Here is a 23,551-nt window from a genome sequence, read left to right as displayed (position 1 = left end):
TACACCGAATGGATTGAAATCCTGGCACTCCTCTCCCTTGCCGCTGTCTCCCGTGCCACGTGCCGCACGTGGAAAGGTGTGCAAAATCGGATGGATGCGCGGACGACCTGCGTTGGCGAAGGCGAAGTAATTATCATGCCAACCCGTCACGTGCCACGAGAAAGGTACACTCACTTGTGTAAGGAAAAGATACATTTTCCAATGGCTGCGATGAAACTAGCAAAATGCCAAACGATTCCGATTGGATGCTGCTGCGTACCTTTGCATTCACCTCGGTGCAGCATTTTCCCACGGTACCAAAGCAACAAACGGGCGCTACTAATGAGAGAGGGTATCATGTCGCTTTGTATGTTTGGAGTTGAGTCTTTTTTGTTCATTTATCCTTTGCCCGAGATCCCTCTGACACGCGGATAACGGTGCAGCGTACGCCGTTTTGTTGCGTAATGCCACTGTTTCGTTTGCGCCTACCGGGTGTGTTACCCGTAGCAACATCTTTGCCCTCACGGTTTGGTAGAGTCGTTACCAGCGAATGGCAGAAGTATTGTTCAGCTACTATTTGGAATTATACTCTTAATCCGTGTGAAATCTTTTGCTCGAAATAATTGATCAAAGTTGTAAAAGCTGCGTGCTTTGTTTAATGAAGAATGTAATTTTTTATGTAATTGCATAACAAGTATTAAAGCCACCACAATGTTCATAACAGGTCTGTATAATTAACATCAATTTTATCCGCCTAAAGGTATGCAAAGGGAGTGCTAAATAAGTGTTTTAATACCTTTTTGGGAAAATGAAAGCAAATCTGTCGCGTTCTTTCACCGAACCTCTCAGTGGAGTGAGCGAATGCTACCGAACAATGAATCAAACTTATAATTTACCGACCGAGGACAAAGAAATGGAGACTTTAATTTAAAATTGCATTTTCTTTTACCTTTGATGCACGCAATTCTGCTTGATTTTCAAGCCAATGACCAATATGACACTCGCTGATATGACTTTACTGGTAATAGAAATTGTAATGATTGCGACGAATAACGATTAACCTAAGCATAATTCCTACACCGTTATCAGTTTTCTTCTGAATTCTAACGAAATTTAATTCAAACGGTCTACTATATACCTTTAGGCGCTCTGCAAGATAAATCAAAAGTTGTCGTTTCTGTGTTGATGTAATGAAAAAAGCTACACAATACGATGGAATCGATTTTACGGGAATTTTCAGGCGATTCTGATACTTTAAGCACACTTTTTGAACATCTGTCAAATCACAAACATAGCATTAATGTATCAATTAATATCAGACGAAGTCTACGAAGCATGCGCACCTGTAAAACATACAATAATCCAACGCAGTGCATACTTTTAGGCGAAACAAGCATGCTTCTAAGAGAAATCTTCTCATTTCTTTCATTTCCAACCCAAGAAAAATAAACTCAATGCCAGCGCGTACAGTTTGTCTAGTATATGCATTCATTTCCATTTAAATATACTATACTTAGCGAGAAGAAAATAATAAAAAAAAATATTTTGATTACACACAGAAGAGTCAAGACGCATACGCCGGGCGAAAGTTTGAGATTTGAGTAGTTTGTGTTAATTTCACTAGTTAAAGTTCGCGTGCGCGTGCGTTTTGTTTTTTTTCTCTCTCTCCTCGAAAACCCGAGGCAAGACCTTGCTTAAAATCATAAGTGCTGATAGTCCCCAATATCGTACAGTGGCATCGAGCCCATCACGTTGTGAAAGTGCGAATAGGCGGCCGCAGCCGACAACGATCCGATCGAGGTCGATTTGCTGCCCACACCGGGCCCAATGTTCATCAGGTTGCCATTTCGCGTACCGAGCGGTTGCGGCTGATGATGGTGATGGTGATGATGGTGGTGCTGCTGCTGCTGTTGCTGCTGCTGCTGGTGCTGCTGCTGGTGCTGCTGTGCCTGTTGATGGTTGTGGTGCGTATGCGCTTGTCCTTGCTGTTGCTGCTGCTGCTGCTGCTGCTGGCCTTGTCCACCGGCTGTGTGCGCATGTGCTGCCGTACCTTGATGGTGGGTGTGGTGCGCGTGGCCACCGACGTGCTGATGATGATGCTCCAAGGACCCCGTGGAACCAAGCCCAACGCCACCGCCCGCTCCGGGACCAACGGTTGTACCGCCGCCCAGTACGCCGGCCGTAACTCCTCCGGACGCGGCGGACGTAAGGGTGCCACCGCTCGTGCCGAGATGCATTCCACCGCCGGTGGTGGCGTGCAGAACGCCACCCGGGCCTCCCACACCATTGCCCGACGCCATCGATGCCAAACTGGGACCCTCCATGTCCGAGTCGCTCGATGAGTCAAGGTGCTGTTTATCCGATTCACCAGTACTAAAATGGAGGGAGAGAGAGAGAGAGAGCAAGAAACAAACGATTAGAAAATGAAGCAATCAAACTAGGAAAAATTAAATTAATCCATCAAAGCGGGCGTAGCAACCGGCTTCACATTAACACCCAATACATCTACATTCCAACGAAACGTAATTGATCGGTCTCCATCGAGTGATGCTTTCACCTCGGCGCGGATCAATCCATTTCAATCAACAAGTTGTGCTGCTCACCGTTAGGAAATTGATGCAAATATTTAGAAAGCAAATCTGTTCGTTCTAATCCATTTTGTTTCATACTTAAAATACGTATCCGGAATGGATGGGAATTCGTTGAAAAAAGATAAAAATTGAAAATTAAATATTTTTTCGTGTTTCGTCACGATCGATCGTTTCTTAAAATGGACACCTATCGAGGTGATAAATAATTTCCTATTAATCGAATGCAAATATAACCTTTCCATTCGCCTCTTTCGAAGCCCACCAACCATCCACAGCATAGAATTAATTATTCTGGCTGAGGAAAAGGGTAGAACATAGAACAACGGTATAAAACATTTTTCCAAACGTACAGCCACGATCGTGAGGTGGCGTGAACCCGTCTAAAAGAAATAAAATAAATAGTTTATGCCGTCGGCAAACAACTGCTCACGCACGCAGGAGCACGCACAGAGTGGGATCCGTATGGTTCGTTCTCGCCCTGAACGCGCACAAGGCACTTAACCGTAATTAATTGGTCGATCTAAACACTGGCAATTTAAAGTTCACGCTTCCCGAATTAATTAGCTACATTCCGGCCGACGGCGGCTGCCTGTGCCTGTGGCTCTGTGCGTTTTGTTTTGTTAGTAAGACAGACAAAAAGACAATTCTGTGGACATGTGGACAAATACCCGTCCCCGTACTTCTTCGTGCGCGCTGATAAATAGAAGGAGAAGGTAAAACAATAAAATAACACTACACAAAAACACAAATGCATGAGAGAGAGAGAGAGAGAGAGAGAGAGAGAGAGAGAGAGAGAGAGAGAGAGAGAGAGGTTGATGCAAAATTTGTCAAACAAACGACCCCGCAGTGGGAAAGGACAACAAATGGGCGCGTGTCCCTGTGATATGCATCAAACAATGCACATTCACAGTAGAATGTGCCTGCAAGCGAGTGATAAATACGTGGAAATGCACTTGCGTCGCTGGCTTGCTGCTAGAAATGCGTGTAATTTGAGGAAAGGATTAATGAGTGCAGTTTGATATGTATTTAAACATACATGAGATTTAAAAATGGTTAATGAGTTTAAAATGCAGTCCAAAAAGCAGAAAACTTAAATGAGGTTTTAACTGATAGAAATGATAAAAGCAACACAATGTTCAAGAAAAAAACAAAATGGTTTAAACAAAAGCAGACAAAAACAGATATGTTACTGAATTGACAAAAACATAGATTGTAAATTAATTAAATCGAAATGAATTTTTAAGCAAGATTTAATCCTCAGCGAAACGCTATTATATTTTGAATTTTACTTGAGTCTAAATAATATGTTATGCATTTCGTAACTTCAGAGAAACAAAATTAACAAAGTACTTCAGAGAAGTGATCATACGATCTAAATAAATATTTAGTACATATTTATTGTGTTCCTTAAAGAAACTCAGATCATTTTTATTAAAATCATTTCAACGTGAGCAAAACTGCAGAGCTGTCAGATGAACGAGTAGAAGGAAACAGTAAACCGTTAGTAAACAAACAAACTTGAATAAACAGAGGCATAAAATATGCACTATTGCAAAGCTGGATGTTTAACACGCCAATATTGCAACACACTCATTGCAATAAATAATTACTAAAGAGGCACTAAAGCAAATCTGAATGTTTGACATGCTAGTATTGCAACACTCTCTGTATGTTGAATTACAGTGAATTCTATCTAATCTGAGATCTCTCCTATTAGAAAGACCCCTCTTATTGGAACATTGTTTACGTTCCCTTCATTTTCAGTAAATTTTTGCCCCTCTAATTCGGAAAACCTCTAAAATCTGTATCTCCTTTATTTGTGTATGGTGTTGCCATGGTTATTCAATGATTTATTCTCCAATCTGCAATCGTGTTCGCTATTTCCTATAGCAACAGTCAAGACAGCAGAATTATTTATTGATAGACATATGTATGAATTAATTAATTAATTTATTTTTTTTATTTTTTTATTTTTGTACTAATATATTCATTTCTATATTTATTCATTTATTTATTTATTTATTTAAATTAATTTTAAAGCCATGAAGGTACAAATGTTAAAAGAAATTAACCTCTAATTAGACAGTCTCATCGGCTCTGAAATAAGAAAGAGTTTACTGTTTACATTGCTCAATAGAAACAGAGACACATTTAGCATCACTCCTTCGCACAGGATTTTCCACAACTTTTTTAATGTTTCCTAATTTTTTGACATCATCTTATCTTTTTAGAAAACAACTAATTCTAAAAATTTTGGGAAACAATCTATTACATTGAGGAAACAATTAAAAATACGTCAAAAATTTGTGGGAAAACATTGTAAACTATAAAAATTCAAAAATAGTTGTCAACTCAAACATATCTAAAACAAATTTCCATGCAAGCGTTTGAAAAATACAAAATTAAAAACACATTGTGGCTCCAGCAATGATGCAGACGCAAATGTGGCCTGAAATGCTGCCGTCGGTAAAACTGTTCTTGCCCTTATCCCTTTAATCCTTACACACCACGCGATCAGGAAACACCGATCCACTTCAATGCTTAATTTCCCAGTAATCTTATCAAATGTCTCGATCTTGCTTCACAAATTTGCAGATCTTTTACACCGTGACAAATGGTTTGACCAATAAAGATAGCTTCCGCACACTTCCCGACTTCCCAACTGGAACTACGGTGCTACGGTGTGACCTTGCCTCATCCATTTTAATAAAAAATGAGAGCTGATATGCTAATAAAAGATAAGTGCTACAACAGAAAACTCGCTCGCACTATCGCACACACTGAAATAAAACTGTGCCATTTTATCTCCGTTTCACTCACAGCAGCATCTATCCATCTCTATCTCTCCACTCTTTTGCACTCATAAATAACTCCAGAAACTTCGTATCTCGTCAATGCCGTCATAATGTCATTGTTGATTATCATCCTTCAACCGGCCCCGTACCATCCCTCAGCGCCATTTGCCGCACCCAACAAGAATTTCCCTCCAAACCAACACACACACACACGCACAAACGACTCACTCATACGTTGTTTCCGTTTTCGATACGCTCGTTTTTTCCTCTTTTTCCCATTTAGTTTTTTTTTCTCTTCGTTTTTGCAACTAAAAATATCTGAAGCGCGCAGCATCATCACCATCATCATCATCATCAGCATCGTCATCCTCATCGTCACCATTGCCATCGTGTTTCGTTGCCAACGAGCGAACATAGTAGGCAACAGCACATGGGGACGGCAGGACGGTAGAAGAGACGCTGGCCCGTAGAGGACATAACCGCGCAGCAAACAGGGTAGAGCGGAACAGGCAGGGGAAGGGAGGCGAGAAAGGCGCGGTTACCGCGATGTCATCCGATACGCCATTAATTTCCGTGAATGCATCGACTGTACCCGCCCAGGGGGTTTTATACTGCGGGACCGGGCACCGAGCGTTACCTCTAGCGATCGGTGACGCTCCGTAGTAACGCTTCGTTCTCACATTTGCCCGTGTGTGTGTGCGAGTGGGAGGACACAGAGTCGCGCAACACAAACGCATGAGCAAGAGCAGTGGAAAAGAGAGCGAAACGAAAAAGAAGCAAGAAGGAAAAAAAAACAATGAAACCACAATCAACCCCTCGCTTCCATCCCCCGCTGGTGCCGCTCCCACCCACGGTCTCGTGGTGATGGTGGTCCGAAAGGAAAAGCCCATCAACCCCGAAACTCGGGACCATCCATCTTGCCCGCCGCCGGGTTTGCTGCCCGTCGTCGCCCTGCTTCCTCCCCTTTGCGAGGATCAAGTTTCTCGCTTTGGTTCTTGTGCCTTTGTTTAGATACGAATGAGCGTACGCAGTGGATCGAGGGGTAGGATGGAGGATCGGGAGCGCCGGGGGTTTGCCCTTTTTCTTCCCCAACACACACACACAAACACACACACACCGACAGGGAGACACAAAAACACCTCCTCTCAACCGCTTCTTCTCCACAGTCAGCCCATCAGAATGCCTTCCAGCTCCAAAAAATGGCAAGATTTGTGCACGCACACCAATGGGGCCGCACGTTATCGACGGTTGAAGGGCGGTTCAACGTTACCTTTATCCGTTTGGCGCTCGCATGTTTGTCGTCGCCTGCCTGGACCACCTTTGTGGGAATCCCTTTCGCAACTGACGGTTCAGCCAAAGAGGGAGAATTTAAGAGGGAGCTGTGGTTCGATCGAGAGCAATAATCGAAGGTGGCCATTTTCTTTATGTGGAGGGCTTTAAGGGATGTGCTCCATATTGGAAGGGAGGTGTCTAAAAGGAGGAATAACAGGCTTTTCAGCACATTTCTTTTTAAAAAGTAGTTGCTTTAAAGTAATTGAGCTATTTTGAACACTTAAAAGTGTCTCGTACTTCTCTTTTAAGATCTTTGGGACAAAAAAGCGCAATCCCAACGATCGAGCACATTCGCAATTTAATTAAAAATATAGTATATCATTTCACATCAAAAGATTGAAGTTTTCGCCATCCAAGTTGTGCGAAGCTGCATAAACTCCTTCGCCGCCAGCTTCCACAACAACAACTTTGCTCAGCACCAGGTTTCACCTTACAAAACAAACCCAACCACCCAGGTGGTGGAAAAACTCCCCATCATTGTGCCTCCAAGGTTCAAATCCTTCTCGAGACATTTTGCCGCCCACCGAGCAAGAGCACCGAACTGCACCAAACTGCGTGTTCTTGTGTGTTGTGCCCGAGAACTTTCTCGGAATCCTTTTCCGATAACAAGCATGCACGAACCCTCCACCCAGCGTAGAAAGGTTTGTGCACAGAAGTTTGTGCTGCGTTTTATGCTGTTTATGCTTTCGTTGCGCGTCCGCAAACAGTGCAGCGTGCGCAAACCGCTGCAAGCAGTGCGTCGGTGGTGGCGCATCACACGTCCATGGCTCCTTCGTTCGTTTTGTTATGGTTTTACCACGCTCTATACACAGGGCGAGGAATGCAAAACACACGCGTGTGACGCGATGCAACCAGCTGCATATTGAGGGTGTTGGTTTTATTTGCAAAAAAACGGGGAATTTAATCATTGTCCAAACAATCGTCCAACAATTACACTAAAGCACAGCAGCAGCAAATTAATTTCCTCCGATTTAACATAAAAAAAAAACGCTTTTAAAACAGCTGATCCATATGGTGTATTGCTTCACAGTGTGCCTCTGTTTATGGACACTTTCATCGTACAAACATAAACACCTGGACCTTTGACGCATTACGTAGAAAGTGCATCATTCGTTAAACAGTTTGTTTATATGGGAAATTATCACATCACAGTAAGGGTCGGTAGCAATTTGATGTTGTTTATAAATCAATTTTCATTGGTTTTTGTTACGCTTTGAAGTGTGAAAAGGATGTTTTTATTTTCAATACACATTTGCTGAGGGTTTATTTTGCTGTTAAATAAAATCATGCCACAATGGTGCGGCATACATGTGTAAATGTTAAAGATTTTAATATCAATTTGTCACGATCATAATCGGTGCCGTGACCAGGATTTGAAATGAATCGTGATAGAATTGTGTTAGTTTGTAAGACATTCTTTTTCAATTTTTTTTTTTCATTTAGTAGATTTTTTAGAAAGAAACACATTAATTTTAATTCATATGACTGAACTTCTTATTACTACTAAAAGCTATAATTATCTTTTTTAAGCTCGGCAGGGTTATTGATTCAAAAAAGTGTTTTCCTTACAAAGTGTTGAACGCATACACGTTTCACAGACAAACCCTGACACAGTTCCCGCACACGTCGCCTTAAATCGTATCAATTTAAATCAACCCATTGCATTCATCAATCGGCCACCGTCATAAAAGAAAGTAGCGCATAACCATAGGAAGAAGAAGAAAAAAAACATATGTTGCCATACGATCCGAGCCAGGGAGGGGCCACATTCGACTGACGACAACTAGACCGGCACCGACCGTTCACAGCATAGTTGCCCGAAGCCCTTCGGCACTTCGTCGGGAAGCTTTTCATGCACGCGGGGGCAAAGCAAGCAAAGTGCGCATGCGAGCTGGAAGGAAAACTGGGCCCATCCCGACTGACTTTAATTGAACCGAAACGAACCGAAAAGGTACTTCTGCTTTGGCTGGCAAAGGCCAGCCATGCCGACAAACAAAAGACACAAGCCAGCACCGAAAGGAGGACCGAGCTTCCGTGCGGGCGGTAGAAAGTGGGAAAATGGTACCCCCCCCCCCCCCCTCCTCGCTCCGGGCGGGCATCATCCTCACCCGCACACAGCGCATATTGTGAGGAAAAATCCATATTGTGGCTGAAATTTGATATTTTTATTTACATTTTATTTATCTCCCTGCTACCGTGCTGCCCCTCGTCCCGGTCCCGGTCCCGGGACGCTCCTAGGACGCTCTTGCAAACGGTATCGGTGGGTTTCCTTCGTGTGTGTGTGTATGTTTAACGATGGCCCTGCGTTGTTTGAACGATAGAAAGGGACCATTACGAGGCTTCTTTAGTTTCAGCAGTGTCTCCGTGTGCCGAGGGCACACGGGTGTTCCGAGACGGCTCAGGACTGCTCAAGAGGTGGTGGAGGTGGCAGTTCCTGGAGAATTGTCAGTGTTCCTGCCCCGGGGCCGGTAGGTAGTTACGGTCGGTGAGCAGACGGAATGGTTTCAAGCAATGAGCTTGAATACAATGCAACGACCAGTGGCTGCAGTGAGTGCACTTTCCAATGCATCGAAATATTGGTGAAATTTTAGGATTTTTTTTAAAGAGTTTATACTCTACAATGGATAATGTAATGCTAAACAATGGGGAATGTAATAGGAAATTGTCTAAATTTGCACATTATACTCAGAATAAACCTTGAATCCGTGTCTGTTACATAGTACATAGTACATATACTACATTAAACATTAAACATTAAACCATAGAAAAATTGTAAAAAAGAAGGTTAAGAACATCCATTAACGATTTAGCTAAGAAAAACAAAACAATAAAGCATATAAATTCGTGTATGCTACCATTTGGCGTAACTTTCTACACGGACATGCCGGCCTTTACAGAGAGACTTATTCAGTACCACGTAGCAGAAAATTTAGTCCTTGGCTACAGTAGGGACGTTCCATATTAGGCATGAATCCTTCACAGTCATGTTATTGAGTTTCACGAGTTCACGACTCTACTACGGAACCGCTCCTTGTATATTGTTTAATTGTTTATTATTCGTTCAATGGATAACAATGGATCCGTGTGAATGTTCTTAAGTCTAATATTAGTTTATGATAAGTAGAAAGATCATCTTAATAATTCGTTTCTAAGGCTGTTTTTAAAGGATTGCACTGAGGTTCCAAAATCACACAAATGACGAACTTCATTAAACACCCTACAAACAATACAATGCTTGAATCGTACAATGGTTTTTCAATGCTGACACACAAGTAATCTATTTTATATACGAATTTTAACAGAATGTTTCATACAAACAAGCTGGTAACTGGAATCATTTTAGTATTTAGTTTTATGATTTTGACTCCCATTGATATTAAACAAAAGCTTGATTTCAAATGTTACTCAGAATGACTAGTTTCAATATGCAACTTCAATATCATGCATACCAATTTGAATGTATTTGCGACTTCATATACAATCCTCGAAAACTTTTGTAATAGCTTACACCAGGGGTCTCCAAACTACGGCCCGCGGGCCGCATGCCCTCAAGCGCCTTTAATGCGGCCCGCGAGGACAGGGTTAAGGTTAAATTAAATAGCTTTCTTTTCTAACAGATTATTTTTTTTACTTCTGAAAGATGAAAATCAAGATTCAATAAAAGAAAGCTGCAGAAATTTGATATATTTCAATAGCATTTTCTTATTAAAACGAGATTTGAACTTCCACTCATTCTAAAGGTAGCGTCAAAATGGCCCTCAACAAGGTTGATTGTGAAGCAATGCGGCCCGCGAACTGAAAAGTTCGGAGACCCCTGGCTTACACAATCAGAAGCAATAAGGTGTTGTATATCTTAACAACTTCTTTGTTCCACTTTATGTTTCAATCTCTTATAAACCGTTGCAGAGGATGAACCATTTAGTCATAAATAAACAAACCTATTAGTGGCCTTGTGACAGAGTTATACCAAAAACGGATATTTAACCAAATACGAGGAAGAAAGAGAATGAGAAAACAATAGAGCTTGTCAAACTCAAGTGCAAATTGACACTTCAAGCAAGTTCCTTAATTAAGAAATGCATCAGAGCAAGCCCTAGTTTATGTTCCGTCAATCAGTTTTAAACGAAATACAGTTTCCTCCATTGTTCATAAATCGTAATCAATGCATGCCTTTCGATCGAACAAATCTATACACAATTCTCACACAATTGGAGCAACAGCAACAGGCTAGAACAACCAAAATGAACAACCACCCAAAAAAGAAGAAGAAGAAGACGGTACTTACTCTTTGTGCTCAGCTGCCCGATCGCGCTGTCGTCGGTTCTTGAACCAATTCGAAACCTGCAAAACAGGGAAGCGTTAACGATGCGTTCGAAGAAAAGGAAACAAATTAAGACAAATCAAGGGCAAGGGAACATGATGTGTGTTATAATTGGTTGCATTGTGTTGTAATGTGCTAAGGGTCCTGCTTATTAAGTGTGTGATGTATGGGGAAAGGGAGGAGGGATGAATAGAGCACGTCTTGTAAAATGGGTCTGATTGTTCTAGATGAGAGTTCGGTTGGTGTAATAATAAGATGCGATAAAAATAAAAATAAATAAACGAATCAAAAATAGATCTGTTGCATCTTTATTGTATCATATTACACACACACACCAAAAAACTGTCCACAGGTTTGTGAGCAACGGCCGTATCCATATCAACTCGATCACCGATACCTTTTCCTCTGCGCACTAAAAAAAAGGATCTTCCTGATTAGATTAACCCTGAAAACAGTCAGCCTCTGAAAACGATCCATATTCTTTCGAAAGAAAAAAAAAAGCCCAAAAACAAAACCCACAAAAGGATGCTGCTAGAAACAATTCGACTCATCCGGACGACCTGACGCCAGTTAATCCGTTTAAAGGATATCCCAGACTTCTTTATCCCGGGTTTTGCCACTGCACTGCTACTGATCTGCCACTACTGTCTGCCAGAAAACCAGATTCCAGTCTCTAGCCCAAAAAAGCCAGAAGGATATTATTAATTGTAATCATAATAATCCGATCCAATTTCTTCTACGCACCAAACCAAACCCCGCCACGCTTCGTTTGACGCCCGTGACGAAGAAGATGGCTGTACCGATAGGGGAATATAGAAATAGATAGAAAGATGCCTAAGGATATGATAACTTTTTCGAAACAAAACACACACACACACACACACACACACAAGTTATAGGGAAAAAAGGCAACCAAGAACAACAGACAGCAGCAGCAGCAGCAGGTTGAAGGCATCCCGTTTTGCACCGTGTACGGGCGGAAAATGCAGACAACAACAGTCTTATCAACGAACCGTAACTATCAAATTTCCTATCACGGATCCCATGGATGTGGCAGCAAAGTACCAACAAAAAAAAAGAAAGAGACAAAGACGCTAGACGCTGTCAATGGCTTCCGAAAGAAACAAAAAACTCTCTGAACTCTCTTTTGCCAGCACCAAAAAAGAGCACAAACGCAAGCTACAAGGGTGCAGGAAAACCCTTCGATATCCTTTCCGGACGGACTGAGGCAATGGCGCGAAACGCTGTAGTTCGTCAAGAGGTCCACAAACAGCGAATCGCCGCCCATATGCCCCGTGTTGTACAGGGGCAACTTACCTGCGTCGTCGTTAATCCGGTTGCTTCGGCCAGCTCTCGCTTTTCCCTCGGCGATGGGTAAGGATTATGGGTGTACCAATCGCGCAGGACCGATCTTGATTTTTCCTTCAGGTTGGATGTTGGAGGGATACAAAAAGAAGAGAAGAACCCAAATGGAATGTTAGAAACAGAATCAGTGAAACGTTGGGTTGGTGATCAACGACGATTGCGATTGATCGGATTTGTTGATCCTCGCTGTTGTTGAACAAGATTTTGCACTATCACATTTTATGGAAAACAAAAAGATGGAAACAAAACTTACCTTAAAACAGTAGCTCGTTTCCTCCCCGTCCCAGATTGTGCGTGGCAGTGGGAATTTGCGCCGGACGCGATATTTACCGACCGCGCCCAATGGTCGTCCGCGGAGCTTTTCCGCCTCCACGTAGTGTGCTGGAAAGTGGAAGAGAAAGATTAGTACGTTTAAAAAAATAAGAACTTTGTCACATAACTGAGAAATTTACTGAAATGATAAAACAGGCATTTATTTGAATGTTCCTTTGAATGTCATTGTCATGTCGCCTCAGAATTTAGTCGACAAAAGAGGAATGTTTCGAAATATTTATAAACAATTGTGTTCAAAGAACCTATCCAAATATTTTAGTTAAATGACTGCTTAAAGCCATGATGGAGACTTGTTGTTTAATTCACCACTGGCTTATGATTTCTACCTTTGAAATTAAGTCCTTTTTGCGATTGAACTATCCAAACAACATGCACGTCATGGTCTCAAGCGCCTACGTGCTTGAGCTACGTGTTGGGTCGCCCATACACAGGACTGATTATGATTATAAGGGTAAAACAAGATCCTGATCACCGTACGCCTCTTAAGAGGAAAGATGTGAAAGTTACAGATCTCCATCGCCCATATTATTCAAAAACATAAGCTAGCATAACTCTATCTTTAAAAGCCAACTACACAAGATGTACTGTGCAAAAGTTTGGAGTTAAACCTAAACCTAAACTCTGGGGACGTAATTTCAATTCTGATGAAAAATACAGAGCTATTCAAATCTCATTTAGAAACTTTTGTAATCAAAGATTATTCTAGCAAGAATTCTGGTAATGATATAAAAAAGGAAATAAACTTGTCACTTATAATAAGGAGCAGACGAATAACCTAATTAAAGCCAACACAAATAACCGTGTTACTAATACTGCTCAGAATACTCAGGCCCAAATCAAACAGCAATCTGTGGATAAGGAATATATGATAAGAAAGTTATTCTCATTTTAGTATCAATATTTAGTAACAAATTGCCGTTAAAATATTCTTTTTCTTTTCCTTATTTTTTGGCGCAGCAACCGTCGTCGATCAAAAGCCTGTCTGTATCACTAGTGTGCTTGACAGAGCTTGAACCCAGAAACGAGCATGTTGTTAGGTTGTACGAGTTGACGATTGTACCATGAGACACACAAGGATTGATAAACTCAAACCCAGTACAAAAGGCTCAGATAATGCTTTACGAATTACGAAGACTAACTGAGATCCTTCTGGTGATCGCACTTCTTTTGGATGGCAATCAGATTTCGGCGGATTCTTTTATTCTTTCTTTACAATCCAAAAGATCAGACTATTTCCAAGAGAAGACTATAGCGAATGTAAATAAGGTGGATTGTTTATGTTGCTTGATTAACACTTTAACGTGTTTAAACTGATGACTAATTCAATTTCTATCTTCGTACCATGGTACAACCGCAAACGCTGTAAACTCCACTATAGTTTTTCTATCTCAGGACCAACTGGTCCAAATTATTAAATGATCAAACAATTAAATCATGGCAATTTATATCCTGTAAGCTGGTCCATCAAAACCCACCCAATAAACAACACACCCGCCCAAAAGCGAGCCTGCACCGCTCAGTAGCAGGCACCATAAAATTAGACCCATTTTCACCAGCTTAGGGGCACCGTTGGATCCAACATACGACAACAAAAACAATCGAAACCAAATACCAAATACCACCATCATCAACACAGCCAAACTACTACAGACGGGGCCACGGACGCGTGTGTTAAATTATGATGCTCGTAAAAATCGACCAACATGTCCACCCCGGGGCCCAGCTACACCCCTTTGCAATGTGTGAACTGGTGTGAATAGAAGCTTCGCGCGTTGTATCATCTGACATAAAGGGGGGGGGGGGGGCGATAGAAGGGGTCCCGGGAGCCCGACGTCCTGGCCCGAACGGCAAGCGCAAATTGGTTGATTTATTGGTGAGAACAAATCGATCGGTCGGTCGGTCGCCAAACATAAAGTGGAGAGAAATTTGAATAACAAATTGTACTGTCTTCGAGCTTTTGTCTCTGTGTGTGTGTGTGTTTGGACACGCAAAATCCGGTTCCAGGCGAGCGGGGAATTTGGTTGTTTAACTAAATTAAAAGGTGCCATCAGAAACGCATATAAATAATTATTGACAGATTTGACTTTTGCGGGGTGGTTGGCTGGATGGAAAGCGATTCTGAGAAGAGTGTGGAGCTCCCTCCACAGGTTCTGAAGATCAAATCACAATGGAGAATTCTTCAGAAGAGGCGCAACAAACAACCAAAACACTCTTTTGGAAAGACTTCCATAAATACTTACAAATTCTACAAATTGAAAAGATTCGCTCGTTATTCTTTGGAGTAGGACCTCCAACGATCCCTCCTTCTCAAGACTTCCTTAAGTAATCAAAGACCTAGAACCACCCACAACGATCCGCCAGCCAATGTGACTACAAACATCCTATCTGTGTTCTGTGATCGCGCAAACCAAACCCTCCAGCCCGTCGTAGTGATCCGTCTCCATCCGCCCGAAAACGGCACGGCATGCTTCGTTTTCAACTCTCGTGCTCGTTTTGGGAAGGAAGGGGGAGGCTACGCACCCAGAGAGCAATAAAAATGTAAACTGACACTCGTTGTCATTGTGTCGGAGAGTGAGTGAAAGAGAGAGAGTGAGAGAAAGAAGGCGCGCGCGTACGAGGATACTTCCTCCTGACAGATGACTCGCACGGACTCACGGTGGGTGAGTCGTTTTCATTTGTCACACGTTTTTCGGTTTCGGACGCCACCAACGCTGGGCATTCTAGACCCCGAAACCCCTGGAAAGGTAGGCAAGAAGAAGGAAACGAAACCTCCACGCAAGGACGGCACAAATCGACGGTGTCACCGGCAGTGGGAAATCGTCGGCAGGAATGTCGAGGTCTCTCGGCGAGACGTTTCAGGAAAGAGCGCCAAGCGCGGATCGGTTACCTGTGGTCTGTTTGCTTCGAATCCATTCCCCCCCCCCCCCCCTCGCACAGTAAAACGCTGAAGCGTTTCAGGCCTCTTATCAGCGCATTCAGATCAGATCGCGCGTGATACGTTTGACCACCCGAGATGAGCTGTCTCCCCCGTTCGGTCGTCGAGCTCGACGTGTGTGCGTGTGCGGTGAGGTGGATAACTCGTGGAACTTAAGACAAAATACATCTTCGCGTACGCCAGCCCGAACCCGTCAGCTGCTGCTCGCTTTAACTGGCTGACCTTCCATCCGCTGCCAGTCCCTCCCTCCCAAAAGGACGAGCTAAAGGTGTCAAGTTTTCGGTTGATCGCGTGTGCGTGTGTGTGTGTGTGTGGTTCGTTACCACACGAAGCAGGATCAATTCCACCGTGCCAAGAGATCGGAATGAAATAAAATGCTTAAAGGTCCATAATTTTTATAGACAAATAAATATAATTGCGTTCCCCACCCGGACTGCCAGTGTCATCGGACTGGGGTGTACGCACCGTGTCCGGGTTAACCCGTCTCGAAGGCAGATCTTGATTCCTTTCGGACCCTCGGTCACGTTTGTACGGTACGGCGATCATCTTTCGATCTTGTGACGCTTCTGTGCTCATGTTCGGTTCCATTTGGACATATTTTAGTGCCTTACGGACACTACGGTGGTGGTGTTGGCGTTTCCCCCCCTTCTGGCACTGTCCGAGCACACGCTGAGGTTTTTATTATTGTTTTATTCGAATTCTTGCTCACTCCACCTCTCTCTCTCTCCCACTCTCCCGATTGTCTCGACACTCGGACTCAAGCAAACAGGTTTCCAACAACCCCGCGGGTCCTCCGTCCAGTATCGAAGATATTTGTCCAAAGCACAGACAGCGGGACATTTGGAAGCTGCAAACCCGCGGCTTCAGTCTCCTTGCCTCTCGCGACATTCTCGGAAGACGCACGTGAGTAGCGACACTGGACGCAGCATGTCGCTTCCAAGACCCCAAGCCAGCGTTAGAAGTGGCATTAGGAAATTAAACCGATCCCGAATAATCCAATCCACACCCGCCCGTCCAAAAACCAACAAAGCCACAATCGACGACAGATCGAGCTTATCGCATTCGAGTGGCCTGCTCCGGAAGACTTGTTTCCTCGTCCAGCGAGACCCGGTTCGGAAGAATTGTAGAGCAAACAAAGTGAAATCGAATGGACCGAAGAAAAAAAGACGAAAAAAAAGCAACACAAATCGATCGATCATAAAATTAAATGTCAATCAAACTGATTCAAGCGCTTGCTGATGGGCTTCATACAGAGGCAACGGGACACACCACCGCGACGAGCGTTCACCTAAGCCCGGTAGAAGTCGGCAATTGCACTCAACCTCTCTTGGTGCGTGTGCGTGTGCAGCATTTCTCTGGAACCCCTTTCGTCTAACACCGGACACCGGCGTACATCATTTGTAAGGTTTCGCACAAGTTTCTTACATCGCTTGCCCCTTTGCTGATACATACATGCTTATGGCGCTTGCCGTTAGACATTTCAAACCCTTGTGCCGTTTGTACGTCAGCGAAAGGCTTCCGTCAAATTCGACGACGCAAGGTTTGGCTACAAATCCTGCCCGCATTTGACCGTAGTAGGCTGCCAACTGACAGAGAGCTAGAGAGAGAGAGAGAGCGATGGAGCACATGTGTGTGTGGCTGTGTGAGGAGCTACTTGTATACTTTGTTGAGGATGGTTGCCATGGAGCTCATCCGGCTGTCCGGTTGAGTTGACGCGACTCATCAAAAAGCACGCCTGTATGCACCGGTTCTGAGGATCTGGACACGGGGGTGAGCGGGTTTCGGTAATTGGATCGCCGAGATCTTCAGCCACCACCAGATATCGAACGGCATGCCTACATGCCCCCGTTCCGTACATTAACCCGTTCGAAACGTTGTCGTCCGTCGTCCTCGTCATCGTCTTGGTTTGCCGAGTAGCGAGATGACATGCCGGTAGTTGCGGCATATGTTTTCACTTAAAGAGTAGCGCATCAAAGTAGCGGGCGGGATAATTTTAGACCCTCTAAACGCTGCGCTCTGGATAGAGCGAGACAGAGGCAACCCGAGGGCGTTGGCACTTGTGGTGTGGTGCCCCCTGCAAAAACGGAATCGATTATTTGGGTAAAACAAGACCTACCTTTTAGCCACAGGGCCTGCAGTTTGGCATGGTTGTGCGGTGAGTACTGGTGGTGTTCGAGCAGCCGGTACAGCTCCTTGAAGTTGCCGCGATGAAACGCGACGACCGCCTTCGCCTTCAGGACGGACTCGTGCAGCTGCAGCTTATCACACTGTGGCAGGGACCAGAGAAACCGCCCTAACCGTTCCACGTTGCCCGCCTGCTGAAGAACCTGTTCGGAGGGAGAAGCGGAAAAGAGGAGGGAAATCAGAACTCTTGTCAATTCCACGTCTTTAGGTATGTACCTCCACATGGTATGGTATAGACACACGCAACTACTATCGATATGTTTCGCACATTGTACAACAAGTACGCAATGTACGTGTCTTCTCACACTACCACGAACTGCTTTAAATCATAACCTACCGCTAAAGATACCACAACCTCTTTACAGAACCGTTTTACGCCCTATTTCCTCAACAGAGCGTCTCCCAACACGGTACACAGAACACAGCGAATGAAAATAAATCAACCACACGTTGTGCGTTTTGGGACTCGCGCAACTCATGAGCCAACAGATGACTTCCTCAAAGAGAACCCCCGAGACGGATACCGTTCCCATTGGTTGGCCCATTTGCAAAGCCATCTGACGATCATATGTTAACGGTTATGACAAGTTTATTAGATCTTCTGTTTGCCGCGGTGGCCGATGACGACTACGACGGTGACGACGACTACTACTACGACAACACGACCCTACTGCGGTGGTGCACATGGCGCGAATCTTCCTGCCACTACTAGTTGTGCAAGAACGTAGCCGTCTGCGATGCCGCTGCACATTGTTGCACACCGATTACTAGATGAGATGTAATTTAAAAAAAAAACATCTCTTAAAACGATCTTTCGAAATGCCCTTTTTCAACCGGAAATGGTTTACATAATGACATTATTTGTACACCATTATTTTACCACAAGGGATGTGCATAAATTGCTCACTTACGAGCGGTACTTAACACGGACACCTCGGTCCCCGGTATCTTGTTTCTATCGTCCCCGAGGGACATTCCAACTCCGTGGAAGCGCCAGCAACTCCCCCGGGTACAATACGGGATGCCTTTAAAGATATTGAATTTTTCTCTACGAACAAACACACAAACACGTTTCGGACGGACCGGAAGCGGCAGCACGGAAAATCTAATTTTCCCTACGATGCCAATCTTTACGGATCTTCCCGTCCCATCGCGTTCCATTTCCTTCCCAAAATTGTTGCTTCTTCCCGTTTCTATGAAATCATCTTTGCAAGAAATAAAAGAGAGCAAAAGGAGAAAAAATGTGTGTTGGTGAACGTGGATTGCGCTTGCGGAGCGAAGATGAGGGCAAGATTATTAGGACATGGATCTACACTAATTTAGCTCAATAGCGACGATGAGTGATTCGACGCGACAGACGGTACGCGGCGTCCTGCTGCGCCCTTGCCCTACCTCGATGCTTGGCCGAGACTTGAGATCGATAGAGAGAGAGAGAGCGCGTCTGCTACAATGTATCGCACAACTTTTAGTAAGCTAATAATATCACCACTTTCGGCTGCCGGTCGACCGGGAAGCGGTTTGTGATGAAGCGTGCTTTTGACATTTACATGCATTTTGCGGTGCGAGAAATCATCCGTCGCCACGTGAAGAAGGGGGTTGGGTAGGGTAATGGAGAGTTGATTTTGGCTCGCTAGTGATGTGATTGATGGGCAATGTGGTGTGCGAGGGAAGGCGGGTGCGTACAGGGAGGACACTTTCGTACGTAAGCGAAGTGCGCACGAGCGTATTAATTAATCAAATTAATAGAATGGTAACGTAAGGTGACACCTTGAGGCGAACGATCGACAACATTGTATGCGAGAGGACTGGTGAGACCGTTCCTATGGGGTGGTATGATATTTAGTACTAATTTAATGATAGTAGAAATGATGATAATCAAAAGGAATCGTCACAATGATTATAATCAACAGAAATCATGTGTTGGTGGGATTTTTTGAAACAATATTTTGACAAAGTGACAAAATATTAAGTCAATTATTATTCAGGATACAGTTCTGTGTACACAAAAAAACAATCTATAGGGACATCACTGGGACTGACGTGACGAAGTTATTGCACTAATTTTAAATTCATCTTACCCCTATTCATAGTTCTTGTCAATGTTGCATTTTCCCTTACTCATAATCAAACCTACATGGAATCAAATTTGAGTTCTTATCCTCCTCTTGTACCTCTTGTGTATGGAAAGCGTGTTTTTTAATGGAAATGAAGTTCTGACCATTACCATACCATAGTTACCATAGTTACCATAGTTTTACCATATCGTGTTCTGATGACTTTGTAAATATATTCACCTATGCATTTCATTTTCGATGCTGAAACTTTAAAAGTCCTAGTGCGCCAACGAATAAACGATTTATATTTTATAACCTACAATCTAGGTAGATTTTGAACCCTTGGTCTGCCCCAAGGTGGCTAGATAGAGTACAGGTAGGTCCTTAGCTCTGATTTTGGTAGCCATGATGGTGGGAGACTTCTTTGAAGATTGGCAAAGATTGGAGTTATGGTTACTAGGGACTATGTTTGAGTTACTAAGTATCTTTGGACTCCCTAGATGTCAAACGAAGATTTGACACTGGACATACCGACCTGTAGTAATTTATGAACACTTGGTCTGTCCTGATTATTTTGACAAACGGTCAGTTCACAGTTGGGTGATGGCATCATTTCAATCAAAAAACTGTTATCATTTGGTAGTTTAGTAGTTCGTTTAATTTTAACAGACAAAAAACCCAATGGTTCCAAATTGGAATTACAATTACGATATTTATTCAACTTCATCATTCGTTTTCCATACCAAAAACCACCCTGCAATACCCAAATCTGAGATGTAATGGTAAATATATCACACCATTCTATTCCACACATCATAAAGAATATCTCACAACTCAATTACAAGCTTAACCCATAGACGATATGGAAAATGTCAATTTTTAAACAAAACCCATAATCAACCCTCCGCAACCTGCAACGAAACGTCGCTGCTACCTTCCATCCATTACGTACTGTAATTCTAACGTTGCCGAATGTGTGTAGGACGTTCAACGGTTTTCTTACCGCCCCTCCTCTATAACCTTTCCCCTCTTTCTCGAATGTCCAACTAGGCGCCCGCAAGCAGCACCGCGGTGGCTAACCTAAATGGGTGCGTGCACACGATGCAATGTGTGTGTGTGTGTGTGTGCATGTAGCTATGCGGTGTACGATATTGTGCAGTTCTGCAACAAACACACTGCACTATCAGATATCGCCACCGGCATCACTTTTGTTTCGGTGGGAAAATATTTTTCCAACGCATTGGCACATTTTTTTTTGTTTAATTGTGTCTCGCCTGAATTGAATGCTGGTGGTGTTTTTTATGTTTTACCTTATTATTTTTCACTGTTTTTATCATGTTTAAATCCTCTTTTTCGACTCTTCTTTATCTTCTTTTTATCCAATTATTATACAGTTTGATGGATTATTTTCGGAAATTAACAATCCCGTTCCCTAAACCCTTCGGACCGGTTAGGCATTAGATTGTTGGACTTAAAATGTCCTTCTTATGTCGTTGGTGGTGGTGGTGATGGTGGTCGATTTTGCTTGCATAAGACACAAGCCGCACCTCGCAACTCACAAAACGGTGGTGGTGCACAGCGCACACAGTTCGTCGCGAAAGCGAAAGCGCGATCGTATTAAATTACGCCGGAACTGGTCAATGAGGAACACATTGGGATTAGCTGGCCGTGTTTTGGGGCCAGTGTTTTTTTTTTTAAAGGGACAGGTGTGGTCAGGTGAAAGGTTGCGACATAGTTACTACAAATGAACTGAATTGTGTGTTTTTCTATAGCGGTGTGTTCGGTACAATCATGCAAGGAATGTGAAAAGCACGTGACAACGTGCAGCATGCGAAATGAAGTCAATTATTATAATTAAATGATTAATCTTCATCAATCTTTACATATAATTATTGGTGGTCACTTGTAGTGGTACACAAGCCAAACCAAGCCAACAAATATTTTAAATAAACTGCATTCTTTACACACAACATAAAAAATGGAACATTTCGCTTCAAGCCACCACGTGCTTCACGCGCAACATTCGCGCGCGCCCTAAAATATCAAATACCACACTTCGGAGCAACATTCTATACCCATCTGACCATCCCCAAGTAACACCAGGGGGAAAGAGAGAGAGAGGAAGAAGTGGTTGCATTCAAACGTACAACGTTACCATTTAAATTGTATGATCTATATTTAAATCCCCCTCGTCGGTGGCGTCCCCACCGAAGCGGCGACACCAACGGGACGGAGTTAATAAATCACACGGAGCACACCGGGGCCACTGAAAATTTTGGCCGTTCAGCCCGGTGACGACTGGGCTAGGTGGAGCAAAAGAAAGGAGTGGAAAGACACGATGTAGTCGGCTTTTTTGTAACAGATTCTAACGATCATAACGTTTGTCGAGTGCAAATTTGCTACAACGTAGCCGTAGTGGCCAAGATTCACCTTTACCCCATCTCTGACGAACGTTGGCGTCCAATGTACCTTCCTTTCCGTCTGTGTGCTTCTTCCTATATTCAACCTGATTGAAGGAAAACTGTTTGAGAGGAATTAAATTCCAACGCGTCGCTCAAATGACGGGCGACAAAATTTCATATCTTTATGACCGTTTCACGCGTCTGGAAAGGTTTTGGGTAATAAAATGCCATGTCCCCGGTGTGTGTAAAATGTTGCCATAGGTGTTTTGATGGCAAAGTTCCGTTTTGTATTGCATATTTGCGTAAAAGTGGAAGTGGACCTAGGGTCTGTGCTGTATTGGGAAGAGGATTTATTTTTAAATACCATATCGTATGAAACACATGTGTTTTATTGAGCAATATTTTGGGGCGCATATACGGGGATCTTTTTACACGACACATCAAAAACAGGCTTTGCTTAGCTGTAGACACATTTTTCGATTTTATAACCATTTTTTTTGTTTTATTGCATGTTTGCATGTGATTACTGTCTCAAATGGGCCTCAAAAATTTGTTTCATTTTTCTTTTTAATTTTCTTCTTTCAATATGACCCTTTTTTCATGTTTTTCTTGTTTCTTTAGCTTGTTTCATTAATACTACCCTTTTATTCTTTTTACCTCTCTTATCATGTTTAGTTTCTCTTGTACTTATTTTTTCTTGTTGTCTTATTTCTATTTCAATTTTTGGTTTATGCCTTTATTTTGTGGAATTCATCTTATCTTTTCTTTGTTTCTTTGTAATAGATTTTGATTTATTTTTTTTATGAAGTTATCAATTTCTTTTCAACTTCACATTTAATTATCTCTTTTGTTTTTAAGCTTTTCTGTTATTGCTTATGAGTATCTTGTTACCTACATTTGTTTCATATATTTTTATTGTTTGTTTGCTTTTCTCACTGTTCTTAGTTTATTTGGACTATTTTTTATAAAGTCTTTTTATCCTAATTCCTTTAATTTCCTATTGACGTTACCTTATCCGCTTAGCTAAACAACCTAAAATACAACAAATATCCTTTAAAAAATCTCTTCCTATACAGCTTCGATCCGATTGACTTCCCATTAAAAAGGTCCTTCTCATCATTTTCAAGTGTCCTTCAGAGTGTCCTCTTATTTGCACCCATCCCATCCCAACCTACTTGACTCGTTGCCGAGCTTATATTTATGTTAAAATTCTAAACGCATTTCCCTTATTCCTTTTCAAACTGTCGATGTGTGCCTCCC

General features: G+C 42.9%; 1 protein-coding gene across 1 annotated transcript in view; it reads right to left on the bottom strand.

Annotated features, from left to right (window-relative positions):
• Positions 1–1,456: 1,456 nt before the first annotated feature.
• Positions 1,457–23,551, bottom strand: part of LOC120959031 (protein sine oculis) — a 29,452-nt gene continuing 7,357 nt past the window's right edge. The window contains exons 2-6 of the mRNA XM_040382152.2: positions 17,768–17,978; positions 12,637–12,764; positions 12,336–12,440; positions 10,983–11,038; positions 1,457–2,352 (exon numbers count right to left, since the gene is read on the bottom strand). Of these exons, the coding sequence (XP_040238086.2) occupies positions 1,680–2,352; positions 10,983–11,038; positions 12,336–12,440; positions 12,637–12,764; positions 17,768–17,978 (1,173 nt within the window). The 3' untranslated portion in view covers positions 1,457–1,679. The remainder of the gene's footprint in view (positions 2,353–10,982; positions 11,039–12,335; positions 12,441–12,636; positions 12,765–17,767; positions 17,979–23,551) is intronic.

The sequence above is a fragment of the Anopheles coluzzii genome, chromosome 3 (assembly GCF_943734685.1).
Source record: "Anopheles coluzzii chromosome 3, AcolN3, whole genome shotgun sequence".
Lineage (NCBI taxonomy): Eukaryota > Metazoa > Arthropoda > Insecta > Diptera > Culicidae > Anopheles > Anopheles coluzzii.
Note: the sequence above shows the minus strand (reverse complement) of the source record. Positions and strands in the feature narration are given on the sequence as shown.